The sequence below is a fragment of the Diabrotica virgifera genome, chromosome 7, assembly GCF_917563875.1.
Source record: "Diabrotica virgifera virgifera chromosome 7, PGI_DIABVI_V3a".
Lineage (NCBI taxonomy): Eukaryota > Metazoa > Arthropoda > Insecta > Coleoptera > Chrysomelidae > Diabrotica > Diabrotica virgifera.
In genome coordinates this window covers 91,441,951-91,454,624 of record NC_065449.1, presented here as the reverse complement: position 1 = coordinate 91,454,624, position 12,674 = coordinate 91,441,951, and the positions used below count along the sequence as shown (strand labels likewise).

Sequence of the window (12,674 nt, the reverse complement as noted above, 5' to 3'; positions counted from 1 at the left end):
TTTCAGATAAGGCAGTTTTTATCGAGTTGCGACTTCTTTTTTAATATGTCCACGTAAAAATTTTATGGGGGTTTTGTTCCTTTAAACCCCCCAAATGTTGTATGTTCCAATTAAACTATTACTGAGGTACCATTAGTTAAACAGAGTGTTTTCAAAACTTTTTTGCCTCTTTGTATTTTTTCGATAAGGCACGTTTTATCGAGTCTGGAATGTAAAGCATAAATAAGTTTGCATATTATTACCAAGTCTCCATAATCGTACTTAACCATATACAAATATGTGGTGGATTTGACAAATATTCACAATATTTCGATAAAAATTGACTTTTCGAAAAAGCAATAAGAGGCAAAAAAGTTTTTAAAACGTTGTTTAAATGGTAGGTACTACAATAATAATTAAATTGAAACGTGCACAAAAGCACATTGTTTTCGATACATTGGAAAAAATCACTTTTCATTTTGTAACTTCAAATGAGTGATAAAGGCACAGAGACTTAGATCACGAGGTCACATTGAAAGGATGCCAAAAACGAGGACTCCGAAAAGGGTACTAAACTACACTATAGCTTCAAGAAAGAGAAGAGGAAGACCGGAAAATAGATGGAAGCAAGAGGTCGAAAAAGATTTGGAAAGAATGGTGTTACAGGGTCAGAAAAGAAAAATGAATAAGAGGAAGGAATGGAGAAAAATCACATATCAAGCCAGAGAAGATTTCAGTACATAAAGAAACGTGAAAATGAAGAAAAAACAAACTTTTCAAGCCATGGGCCTCTAAGGCCCTTGGTGCTATTAATATATAACTTCAAAGGGCTGTAACTTTTCTTTTGTGCACATTTGTACTAAGGTAAGTTAGGTCCAATCAAACTATTTTTGGTCCCAGGATATGTGATTAAATTTATGACCTGTATTTTTGTTACACCCTGTATATATATAAAGGTTATATTTGGTTCTTGGGACATCAAAGTATATTTTTTAGACATTCCCTGGATATAGTCACTGATGTGACATACCTCCGATTTGTTTTTTCATGAGTTTTGTAAGAGAGACTAAAAACTTTTTTATGGTTACCTCCTGTTTTCATATATTTTTTGACATGTTTTGTAGTAAATTCAACTATCTATTTACTACAAGACATGTCAAAATTTACATGTGAAAGCAGGAGATGATCCTAAAAATGGTTTTTCGTCTCCTACAAAATTCATGAAAAATCAGATAGGAGAATTTGTACATTACAATTCTCTGATGTTTGGGAAAAAGGGCTTAAGTCAGAAATGCACATCGATAATGTTTTGATGATTTCTGGACCAGAAAAATCGGCTCTTTTTATTGGTACATACAGTTTACGTCTACAACAGTTTTTTGCTGGTCCAGAAATCATCAAAACATTAGCAATGTGCAATTCTGACTTACGCCCTTTTTGCCAAACATAAAAAAAGCAATCTGGTCATAACTGACCAATGAGCAATTTTAATTTAACCTAAATTACTAATGTTTCTTAAAATGAAGAGCTTACCCGATAGCGTCTCTTATAATCTAATCTAACAAGATCGTGCACTATTCTAACATACACAGCCACATCACGCACTATGCTCTGCTTTTCACTATCACCTATCACTCAAACTAGTTCAAAAGGCTTTGTCCTCTTCAATCTTCTAGTTTGCCCAGTAGTATCGAGGAGGATTTCCTCAATATTCTTGTACTTATTTAAGTTGTTTGTCGGGATTCCTGCTATCTTCTTGATGATTATATCCAGGTTCCATTCCTAGGTATTAATATTTGTTTATAAAGTAATAACTTATTATGCATGGACAATGTTGTTTCTTCCAATTAGCCAATACACTTTTTATATCTTTATTTTGGTTATATCTGGTTTTTTGTAGACCACTTTCAGCTGATTCTAAAAAAAATTAAAATGAACGGTAATTTTTCTATTCTTTACAATTAAAAATCAAAATATTTACAGGTAATACATGCATAAATGATTCGTTTCATAAAGAAAATTGAAAACGGATTTTATAATACTTACATAATTGTTTAAGAGATCCAGCCATAGCCAAAACTAGCATACTAAACAGTACAGTTGAGTACAGCAAAAAAAGCCACTAATTTCCATTTTTCACCCCCTTATCGATGCATTTTTTTCCAATCAAAATTTTTACTAAATTTTTAGGTTATCTTATGATGAAAATGAAATAATTGATGACTTGATGACCAATGACCACGCGACGCTACATAGATACTCGCGCGGCAAATTTGAAAATGAACGCAAATTGAATAGTAAATGGCCTCTCTTTAGAGTATGGAAAATTATATAGTGACCGACAAGATCTATGAGAAATTTTAAAAACCAACCTGCTGATAATCCGCTATTGATACCTATTGTAACACTAACCCCCAGAGAGACATTACAGAGTTGTACTAACCTGTATCCAACATTTAAATAAAATTACCGAAGAAGTGTTGAATTTTAAATTATTAGACGTTATTAGTTGGTTTAAGTGCTTTTACAAATTGATCTTAACAATGGTTTTTATCAGTAAACAATCTCGCAATATAGTATTAAAAAATACTTGCGTTCATCCTTTTTTTTAATTTAGGACTGGCAAAATAATAGCTATTTGTATAACAAGGAAGCAAAGTGCTATTTTTCCTCCCGAGAATTAAGTTTACTTCATTCAAGAATCATTCAAGGGAGGAAAAGTACGACTATGCTCCCTACAATCAGGTCAGGAAATGAATACTTTCGGTAGAGGTATGTAGGTGGAAATAGCTATTTGTATAACAAGGGAGGAAAGTGTAACTTTTCCTCCCGAGAATGAAGTTTACTGCCCGACGCGTAGCGGAGGGCAGTAATCATTCAAGGGAGGAAAGGAGGAAAAGGCACTTTACTCCCATGTTATACATATGGTTTTTCCACCTTCCTCAAATAACAAGTCATTTTGTCATTTTTACTTAATTTATTTATGTAACTAACCAACAAAATTTATTAGAACTAAAACAACAAGTAGGTACAATATAACTGTCAGCTGTCAAATATAAGTCAAATTATTAATGTAAACATTGTTAAATAAAAATAACAATTTACTGTTTTTTACCATTCTGCAAAATACAGGATGTTTTATAAATAAACGTTAAAATGTATAGATACTCCGTAATAGAAAATAGATATTATACAGGGCGTCAATAAGTTATATTTCATGAATGAAATATTATGACGTCACTTTTACTTTTCCTCCCTAGGGAGGAAAAATATTTTCCTCCCTAGGGAGGAAAAGTACAACTTTGCTCCCTACAATCAGGTCCGGAAAAGTATACTTTCGGTAGAGGTAGGTGGAAAAATATTTTTCAGTTACGAAAATAAGTAGACATTTTGTTTTGTGGGTTCGTCAATGAACACTATTTATCGATATACATAAAAAGAAGTAAAACTTATTCCAAATCCATTAAAAAATATTTTTGTAAAATGTTATACAACATGTCTTTGTTTGTAACATTTAAAAATAATTAAGAGAAATTCCTGCGGTTGACCTGAATACAAATTTATAAACAATTTTATATTTCCGGTAATTGCTAAGTACTTAATAAGTACATTTTCGTAGAATCATTAAATGGGGCGGGATCATTGTCACAATATTTAAATAACGCAATTAGTCATTCTTAAGCAGTATATTTTGTGGTTCTTTCAGCCAGAGTTTGTTGAAAAAAAGCGCGTTGTGATATAAAATTTAGTATTTATCAAAGAACAATAAATGTGGCGGCCATGGGAAAGTGATACGCATTTACCTGACGAAAATGAACCTACGGATAATTTAGAAGATAAAGATGGAAGTGCGGGGTCAAGTACTCACCAAAGGAAGAATTTGTGTGTAACTGAGCAAAATATGGTGTTAGATGTATTTGACGGACTTTCTAAAAAAATGACCAAATATGAAGCTGTTAAGCAAACGGCGATATTAACAAAAATTTCTTGTGTAACAGTGTACCGTTTAATAAAGACTGGTTCGAAATATAGAAAAACAAGAAAGGATTTGGGAAGCTCTTAAAAAATTCAACCTTACCTCTTGGAACCTATTAGTGAGACAATATATAATATGTATGCAGCTAAAATTATGCCTAACCTAAACAATATCATGGCAAAATTAAAAGAAAAACATATGGTTCATGATTGTTCCACAAAGACTCTGGGACGACTTTTGACCAAAAATGGTTTTAAATATAAAACTGTCAATAAGAGACAAACCATAATGGAAAGTAGCCGCCTAATAAAATGGAGGAATGAATATATCGAAAAAATTTTACAATACCGCAGTGAGTGTCGAGAAATTTATTATCTGGACGAGACTTGGTTTGATTCTCACGAAACGATAGATAAAGCCTGGGCAAACGGTTTAAGCAAATGCCAAATAGATGTACCTCATTCTAAAGGCAAGCGAATTTGCATATTACATTGCGGAGGACAACATGGATGGGTGAACGATGCGTTATTGTTGAGTTCCAAAAGTATTAAAGACAGTTCTCTAGACTACCACCAAGGCATCGAAGGGACGCTTTTTGAATCGTGATTTGAGAATACATTACTCCCAAATTTAAAAGCAAATAGCGTGATTGTTATGGACAATGCATCATATCACTCCAGATGCATTAAAAAAATTCCAACCAAACAGAGTAGAAAGGATGAAATTCAAGAATTTTTAATAGCCGAAGACCTATATTTTGAGGATCATTACACCAAAGATCAACTAATTCACGTTCTTCATACAAAAGTCGTAACTAAAGAACATATTGTAGATAAATTAGCCACTAACAATGGACATATGGTTTTAAGATTACCTCCATATTACTGTGTGTTGAATCCCATAGAATTGCTATGGGCTCAGTTAATAAACCATATCCGGAGGAACAACACATCTCCAAAAGATGCCCAAAGTGTTGTCGAACTAATAAAAACGGAGTTCAAAAATATCAGTGCTCAAAACTATCAAAATGCTATAAAACATGTAAAGAAGATTGAAAAGGATTACATGAAAAATGTCCCAGCCTTGAAGAAAATTATTATTAATTTGGATGAGAGTGATGAAGAGAACGATAATGACGATGAGTTGGAATAACCTTTAAATCCTATTGGAAGATCCCAAGTGAATGTGAATTTTTGAAGTGGCTAGTATATCATTTAATTTATGATAGTAAAAAGACCAATTGGTAACTTTTTGTGGCATCGCATGTGACATGTAAGTAAATAAAAACTATTTTTTTCATACCTGTCAGTCTAATTTTAACCTGTTTTACTTTAACTTATGATGGTGTCATGTCCCCCAAAAGCTTTTTCCATGTAACAACGACGACTTTCGTTGCACAGCTTTTTACTTTTTTACAAAATATATACCTCTTACAAAAAATTTTGTACTTTTATTGTGAACAAATTTAACTTCTTTTATATAGTGAGGTCCTAAAATAACGGATAAATTCATTTTCTACGTAAATTATAAGGGCATACGAAAAATCCTCAAATATACACAAAAATACACTTTCTCAATAAAATCATTTAACTACCTCCTTAACCGCCCAAGGGGTAATAGCTACCCATCTAAAAAGTTTAAATAAAGGCGTGTGATACGGAGTTTAAGAGGGTTTTCAATTCTCTATTCAGAAATGTAATATTTTTGATTTTTGGACTTGATACTTAAGAAAGAAGTTATTTTATTTCTTACATAAAAAAGTCCTCGATTCAAATAGTTGTCATGATTGACTAGTATATTTGTTATCTGGTTGACAAAAAAGTAACATCGAATCTTTTTAAACATTTAGGTAAATGTCTCAAAAAGTAGCTATTATCCTTATGGGGTTAAAGGGGTAGTTGAACGATTTTATTGAGAACGTATATTTTTGTGTGTAAAAATTGACCTGGTTCAGGAGTTTTCATCTACTTTATAATTAAGTACGTAAAAATTATATCTATCCGTTACTTTAGGACCTGACTGTATAATATATTAATATTAAGTGTTCATTGACGAACTTGTTAAGAACCGAAGCACGGCTAATAAAAAAACTTGTAAATCCACCAAAGCAACATTTTTATTTTCGTAACTGAAAAAATATTTTATTTTGCCAATCTTAATTTTGGAAAAAGGGTGAAGGAACATTTTTCTAAATACTAGATATATATAATACGAGGTAGTTTACTTGAAAAATAATCAGTATATCGATCAATTGGTAAAAACATTTAAGTACACAAATTAATAATTTGAAATTCAACACTTTCTCCGATAATTTTATTTGAATGTTGGATACAACTCTGTAAATGTCTCGCTGGGGGTCTGTGTTACAATAGGTATCAATAGATACCTATTACCGGATTACCAGTAAGTCGTTTATTAAAATTTCTCATAGATCTTGTCCCTCACAATACCCCTCCAGGAGGACATTGTACTCTTTTCATAGAATATCTTGTGGTAACTTTCCAGCCATAATTTAATCAGATGTTCACGGAATAGAACTTTGATAGTAGAATTCCTGGAATGTTTTGTTGTTAGGGGAAACTTTTATTTTATTTATTCTTGAATATTTCCTGTTGTTAAACATTGTAACCAATAATTTACAAATAAGATTTTCATTACATTACATGAAATCAAAACATGTTTTGGATATTAAACTATATAGTTTTATAATTGTAATAATTTAATATACAATTTTGAATTAAGATTTAATCTTTCGATCTAATCGATTATCGATTTAAACTACAGTAAAACTTGTGTTACCGGCCCCCTGCCAACACCGGCCACCTGTACTAACGGCCAGTTTAAAAATTCCCCACACTAATTACAGTAAAACCTGTCAGTAACGGCCGCTAAAAATGAAAAAGCTATTGGCCGATATATTTTAGAAAGGTGACCGGTATTGCCAGTTTTTGTAGTCTAGATATAATTGGTTTGGGGAATTTTTAAACTGGCCGTTAGTACAGGTGGCCAGTAACACAGGTTGTACTGTATATCTAGGCTACAAAAACTGGCAATAACGACCACTTTTCTATATCGGCCAATAGTTCTTTCATTTTAGTGGCCGTTAGTGACAGGTTTGACTGTATTTCATTAACGTAAAGTTAACGCAAGTTAATATTTTATTGAATTATTTTGCTATTTGATCTCGTAATTGGTATAATGTGTCCAATATAAGCGTTCATAAAACGTCCGTATTTCGTCCAGTATGGACGTCCAAAGTCGGACGTCCAAAGGACGTCCATATTTATTCCGTCCGAAGGACGTCCATATTTATTCCTTCCGAAGGACGTCCAACATGGGACGTCCGTTTATAGTCCATGGACGTTAGGACCAAAAATGGACCTATTTTGGACGTCCAAATGACGTCGTGTGCTATTAGGGAATTGTCCGTATTTCGTCCAGTATATATACGTCCATATTTGTTCCATCCGAAGGACGTCCAACGTCGGACGTCCATTTTTATTCCGTCCGAAGAATGTCCAACGTCGGACGTCCAAAGGACGTCCATATTTATTCCTTCCGAAGGACGTCCAACGTCGGACGTCCATATTTATTCCTTCCGAAGGACGTCCAACGTCGGACGTCCAAAGGACGTCCATTTTTATTCCGTCCGAAGGACGTCCAACGTCGGACGTCCAAAGGACGTCCATATTTATTCCTTCCGAAGGACGTCCAACGTCGGACGTCCAAAGGACGTCCATTTTTATTCCGTCCGAAGGACGTCCAACGTCGGACGTCCAAAGGACGTCCATATTTATTCCTTCCGAAGGACGTCCAACATGGGACGTCCAAAGGACGTCCATTTATAGTCCATGGACGTTAGGACCAAAAATGGACCTATTTTGGACGTCCATTGGACGTCGTGTGCTATTAGGGGAGTGACTATTTTTTAAATTTTCAACTAATTCTATATTGTAGGAAATTTAATTGCGCAACTTTTATGTTAGTACAACTTTTCTCGGAAATAAATACTTTTAAAATTATAATCAAAAAACAAAGAAAGAAATCGAATTTTTCCTTCATTCTTTGACATTTTGATTATTTAAACAATGTTCCGGACCTTTTTGAGAGGGAGGATAACTCAAATATTATTATTTGAATTATTTCAAGCAATGTCTGCAAAAAAATTTGAGTCACCTCTCAACGTCCAAATGTACTAATATTTTTACAGATGCGCCCTGGTCTATAAGGCATCTAAGTTGTTGACTATTCGCCTTCCAGCAACGATACCGGGACAACTCAAAAAAGGTGTTTCGAGAAAATCGAGTTTAAAGTTTTTGGAATTTTGCACAGCCATTTTATGCTTTGAGTTATATCTGTTTTTGACTAAAACTATGTTCTTTGTTTCAGTTGATGTCAAAGATTGCTTTTCAGTTCATTTTAGCAATCTTGTGGTAGCACTCGATTTAATAATTAGCAACTAATTTAAAAAATTTTGAGTTGTCCCAGTATTGTTGGAAGAATCGAATCATTTCATTATTATGAATATTTTTGTGATCATTGTGGCATGCACACTGAGATAATTCAAAAGGTTTACTACGGATTTTAGCGTTAGCCCACTACTCGCGTATTCTGTCTAAATCTTGACCCGAGGCGTAGCGGCGTGTAATTTGGGTTGCCTATATGTATAAACTTAAATCGACGAAATGAGCCTTTTGGGTTATTTAAAACGCTGAAAAGACTATTTGGTGATAATAAAAACCGATATTTACTGCGGTTACATGATATTTAATATTAAAATAGTATTGGATGTGGTAGAATGTAGAGTCTTTGTTTAATTACCAATTGAACAGTGAAGCTGTTAGATAAATTTTCCGATTCAATCATTTCTACTGTTCACAGTTCTGTGTTTGTGTTTGCTTTTGAGTAGGAACCTATTTCATTTTCTTGACAACGAAAATGTTCAGTGTGGAAAGAATTAATAAGTGCGTGGAATGCGGAAAAGTGTATAAACGTACACATGATTTAAAAAGACATGTAAAAAGTTCGCATCCCGACAAATTGGATTCAATTGCCCCTTTAAAAGTGCTTAAAGGCAACGTCTATAAGTGCACACATTGTAATAAACAATTTAGATATGTCAAGTTTAAACTTTCATGTCAAAAAAGTGCACCCAAATGTATCAGTTTCTGCTTCGGTTTCTGCAGAAACTAAAACATTTCAACATAAATGTTCTCTGTGTAATTATCATGCAACTTTTAAAAAGGATTTTATTAAACATTTTGAAATTTCTCAAAGCATTTATATGCAATACGATACAATAGAGTTTTCCAACCATGACGACTTTATTTCTTGGAAGAATAAAATAGAGTTTGAAACAAATGCTAGTTTTATTGCGGAAAAAATGCAGGAATAGTGAACTACAACTACATACATATCGTCGGCTTAAGATGCAAATGGCCTAACTCCAAAAATTTAAATTATTCAGGAGATGCAAAAACTTGTCAGAATTAGAAAATAATAATAAAACAAGGTAAGTTTCCAAAATATTTTATTTTGTTTAATGCTACAACATAGAAAATACTTGCTCTTGTCAAAAATAGGCTTTATTCTTGAAAAATTGGGAGTTAGGTAATATGCGTTCCCTGAGCATGGGTTGGCATCAGGAGATAGGCAATAATCTAATTAATTGTGCAACTTAAGTATAAAAAAAAATTTAAAGACGGCAACACAAGACAAAAGACAAAAAGAAAGAGGCATTTTACAAATGTGGTAAGTTATCATAAAAAAAATGAAAGTCCTTAGGAATTGACGATTTAAGGTACATTAAGTGTTGAAATTTTTCCGATTTAATTGGTATTGGAGTCGGATACATTAACGGCAACTCTTCTAAATTCCAGATTTTTTTATCTTTTTTCGTGATTCTGTAAGGCAAAGGCATCCATTCTTCTGTATGCCTGATTTTAAAGAGAATTCCGTGTTCATTATACTGACGTGCTCTAATGTTTGTTACAGTAGGATCACCTGACGATCTACCAGGACGGATGGAACTAATGTATTGAACTTCTTGAGAGTTTTTGAAATATGTATGATCCAAGTACTCCACCACGTAGGGTTTCGGATTTATACGAGCAGTTTGACAAATATTGACATAGTCTGCTGGGACATTTATGACTCGGTTTTTTAGTTTTCGCTCGATTGTGGAGTGCATTGAATCGCACTCCATTTGCGTATGCCCTTTTTCTAAAAATTTTTGCTCAATTGTAATCCCATGCTTTTGTGCAAAGTTGAAAAGTGCATTGGCAAGAATTGCATTTCTGTTTTGTCCAGTGCAACCATCACTGTACAAAATGACTTTACTAGTAGAGTTTTTTTGGGGTATAATATTAGTCTCTAAAAACTTGTAAATGATGGTAGCAAATGTGTTGGCAGTTAGTCCAGCATGACCCTCATGCCAGAGGAAACAATATCCATCCAAGGATTTAATGTCCATAATTGTAAAATTATGGACTATTAATTTTGTTTTATAATATAGAGCGCTGACATTAGATTTTGGACTCAGTAGAACTGATTGCAAATCCATTGAAAAAACTTTTACATCTTCTTTTGTTTTGTCAACCTCTTTTTCCTTTCGTGCCTCCTGCTTTTTCTTCTGATGTTCTTGATAGGTAGCTTCGTCAATATTACCAGTCTTGTAACCCACACACGTATCACATTCGTCCTTTTTAGGTGAAAAAATTGCTAAATTAAAATCGTCGAAACTGTTATTAAATGCTGCAATAGATAGCGGTTGTGAATCGTTTTTTGTACACCAGTCATTCTTATAAAACCGGTATAATTCCATTTTTGTTTGCCAAGATCTTTCAAGGTATAATTTCTTTGTGCTCTTTCGACAATAATGTGACTCTAGTTTTGGAAGAACTGTAAAGAAATTGCACAAATTTTCTTTTTGTTTGTCGATTTTCGCTTTTCTAGGAATAACTATTTGGGAGGAATTATTATCACGCGTATCATTAAGGTCATCATCCACCAAATCATTTGCAGTGTGTTGTGATTTATTTTTTTCAATCAACCAATGTGCAACAGTTCTTGGTGCAACTGAAAGAGTATTGCAAAACATTGTTTTGCACACTCTTATCTTGGATGTTGTTTGAAGAAAATATATATAGGAAAATTCCCTTCTTGACTCGTTCTCTTTTTTTCGATCCCTAGCTCTTGAAGTACTTTTCTTTTCAACCAGCGTCCTTAGAAACAATTGTTTTTCGTTCCACAAAAAATTCCAAAATCTTGTAAAAATTTCTGTTCTTTGATCTTCTGTTATCTCATTGCACTTCATTACTGATTTCCCATTATTCATTACTGATTTACCACTGCATTTGCATCTCGGTCCTATAGCTTTTGCTTTTTTTTTAATATCATAATTCCATTTTTCTTCTTGCTTTTGTTTTCCAAAATATTCCTTTCCTTCTTGTCTCAAAATCTTATTTTTATTTTTCTTCCATTCCTTTTGATCTACATGACGTCTCTTTCTGCGTGTCCGTGAAGGGGTTTGCATTGGAGTGTTATTTTGTAGCTCTTCTACTACTTCATTTTCATGTTCACTTGAACTTGTTTCATTTTCACTGGGTTCATAAGATTTATCTGAACGACTAGAAGAAGCTTCAATAACTTCTTCTTCCAAAATGGAGGTTGGCACTTCTTCACCATGAATTGATTCTGGAACGAAATTCTGACGATCTTCTGGTTCAATGTTGATTTCATCTTCAGGAAAATTTGAGGAGATAAAATTCAGGTTAGCAACTTTTTCTTCAGCTAGGGTGAGTAAATCATCATCAGTAATTAAATTGTCGTCAGCTAATAAGTGGTGATTAGATGCTGAGGAGCTTGCTAGATTAGTACTATCAGTTAAGAGTGTAGATAAATCCTTATCTTGATCAAAAGTATCACAAAATGTTAACAAATCTCTTGTTACATCGCTTTCGGCATCGCTTTGTCTGTTGGGCTTTTCCTGGATGTTTTGCTTAGCCAATAAAAGCATTTTCATCGCACGGGATTGCGGATTCATTCTGAAATATACAGCGTTAATTAGAAAGTATACTTTTATGTACCTAGCTAAGCAAAAATTCAGAATGTTATTATAGGGAAAAAAATATTAAAGGTAGGTACCTATGTGGTTTATCATCGAAACTATAATGGCCTATCTCCTATCCAAACTAAGTAAATATAAAATGAAAATTGCCTAACTCCAACACGATATTTTAACATCAGATTTACCCAAGAACGCACAAAAATTAAATACTAAATTTATATTCTCTAGATAATTTGAACGTCAAAGGTAATTAAAGCATTAAAAATTATTGATACTTACCTCAGATATTGTTTTATGCACATAAAATTAAGAACAACAACGTTTCACCTGTTATTACCATTACACACTGGGAGTTAGGCCAACTGCGTATTGTTGAAAATCAAGCCGGAGATAGGCGAGTTTCGACTGGTATTTTGTCGCGGCATTTTTGACATTTCGGTTGTTAGGCGTATTTAATTCGACGCGGTTAATTTTTATGAACCAAACCAACCTAAAATGTTAATTTGAGCTAAAAGTGGAGTTAGGCCATTTGCATCTTAAGCCGACGATATGCCACCGATAAACAAGCCCGTTTCGCGATTCAAGTTTATATAGGCAACACAAATTACACGCCGCTAATATTCGGGTCAGGATCTAGATCTAGAATCGAGT

The 12,674-nt window shown here is 33.4% G+C and overlaps 2 protein-coding genes across 10 annotated transcripts in view; both read left to right on the top strand.

Annotated features, from left to right (window-relative positions):
• LOC114335683 (major royal jelly protein 2) overlaps nucleotides 1-12,674 on the top strand; it is a 267,509-nt gene that overhangs the window by 125,199 nt on the left and 129,636 nt on the right. The gene's annotated exons all lie outside the window — the stretch shown is intronic.
• On the top strand, nucleotides 2,290-6,424 carry LOC126887831 (uncharacterized). Its single transcript, XM_050655706.1, has 2 exons — nucleotides 2,290-2,759; nucleotides 3,330-6,424. The coding sequence occupies exon 2, from the start codon at nucleotides 4,610-4,612 to the stop codon at nucleotides 5,105-5,107; it is 498 nt and encodes a 165-aa protein (XP_050511663.1). The 5' UTR covers nucleotides 2,290-2,759; nucleotides 3,330-4,609; the 3' UTR covers nucleotides 5,108-6,424.

Bases quoted from the DNA above. Each gene is read 5' to 3' on its own strand.
- LOC126887831 (XM_050655706.1), top strand. From the start codon at position 4,610: ATGGACAATGCATCATATCACTCCAGATGCATTAAAAAAATTCCAACC.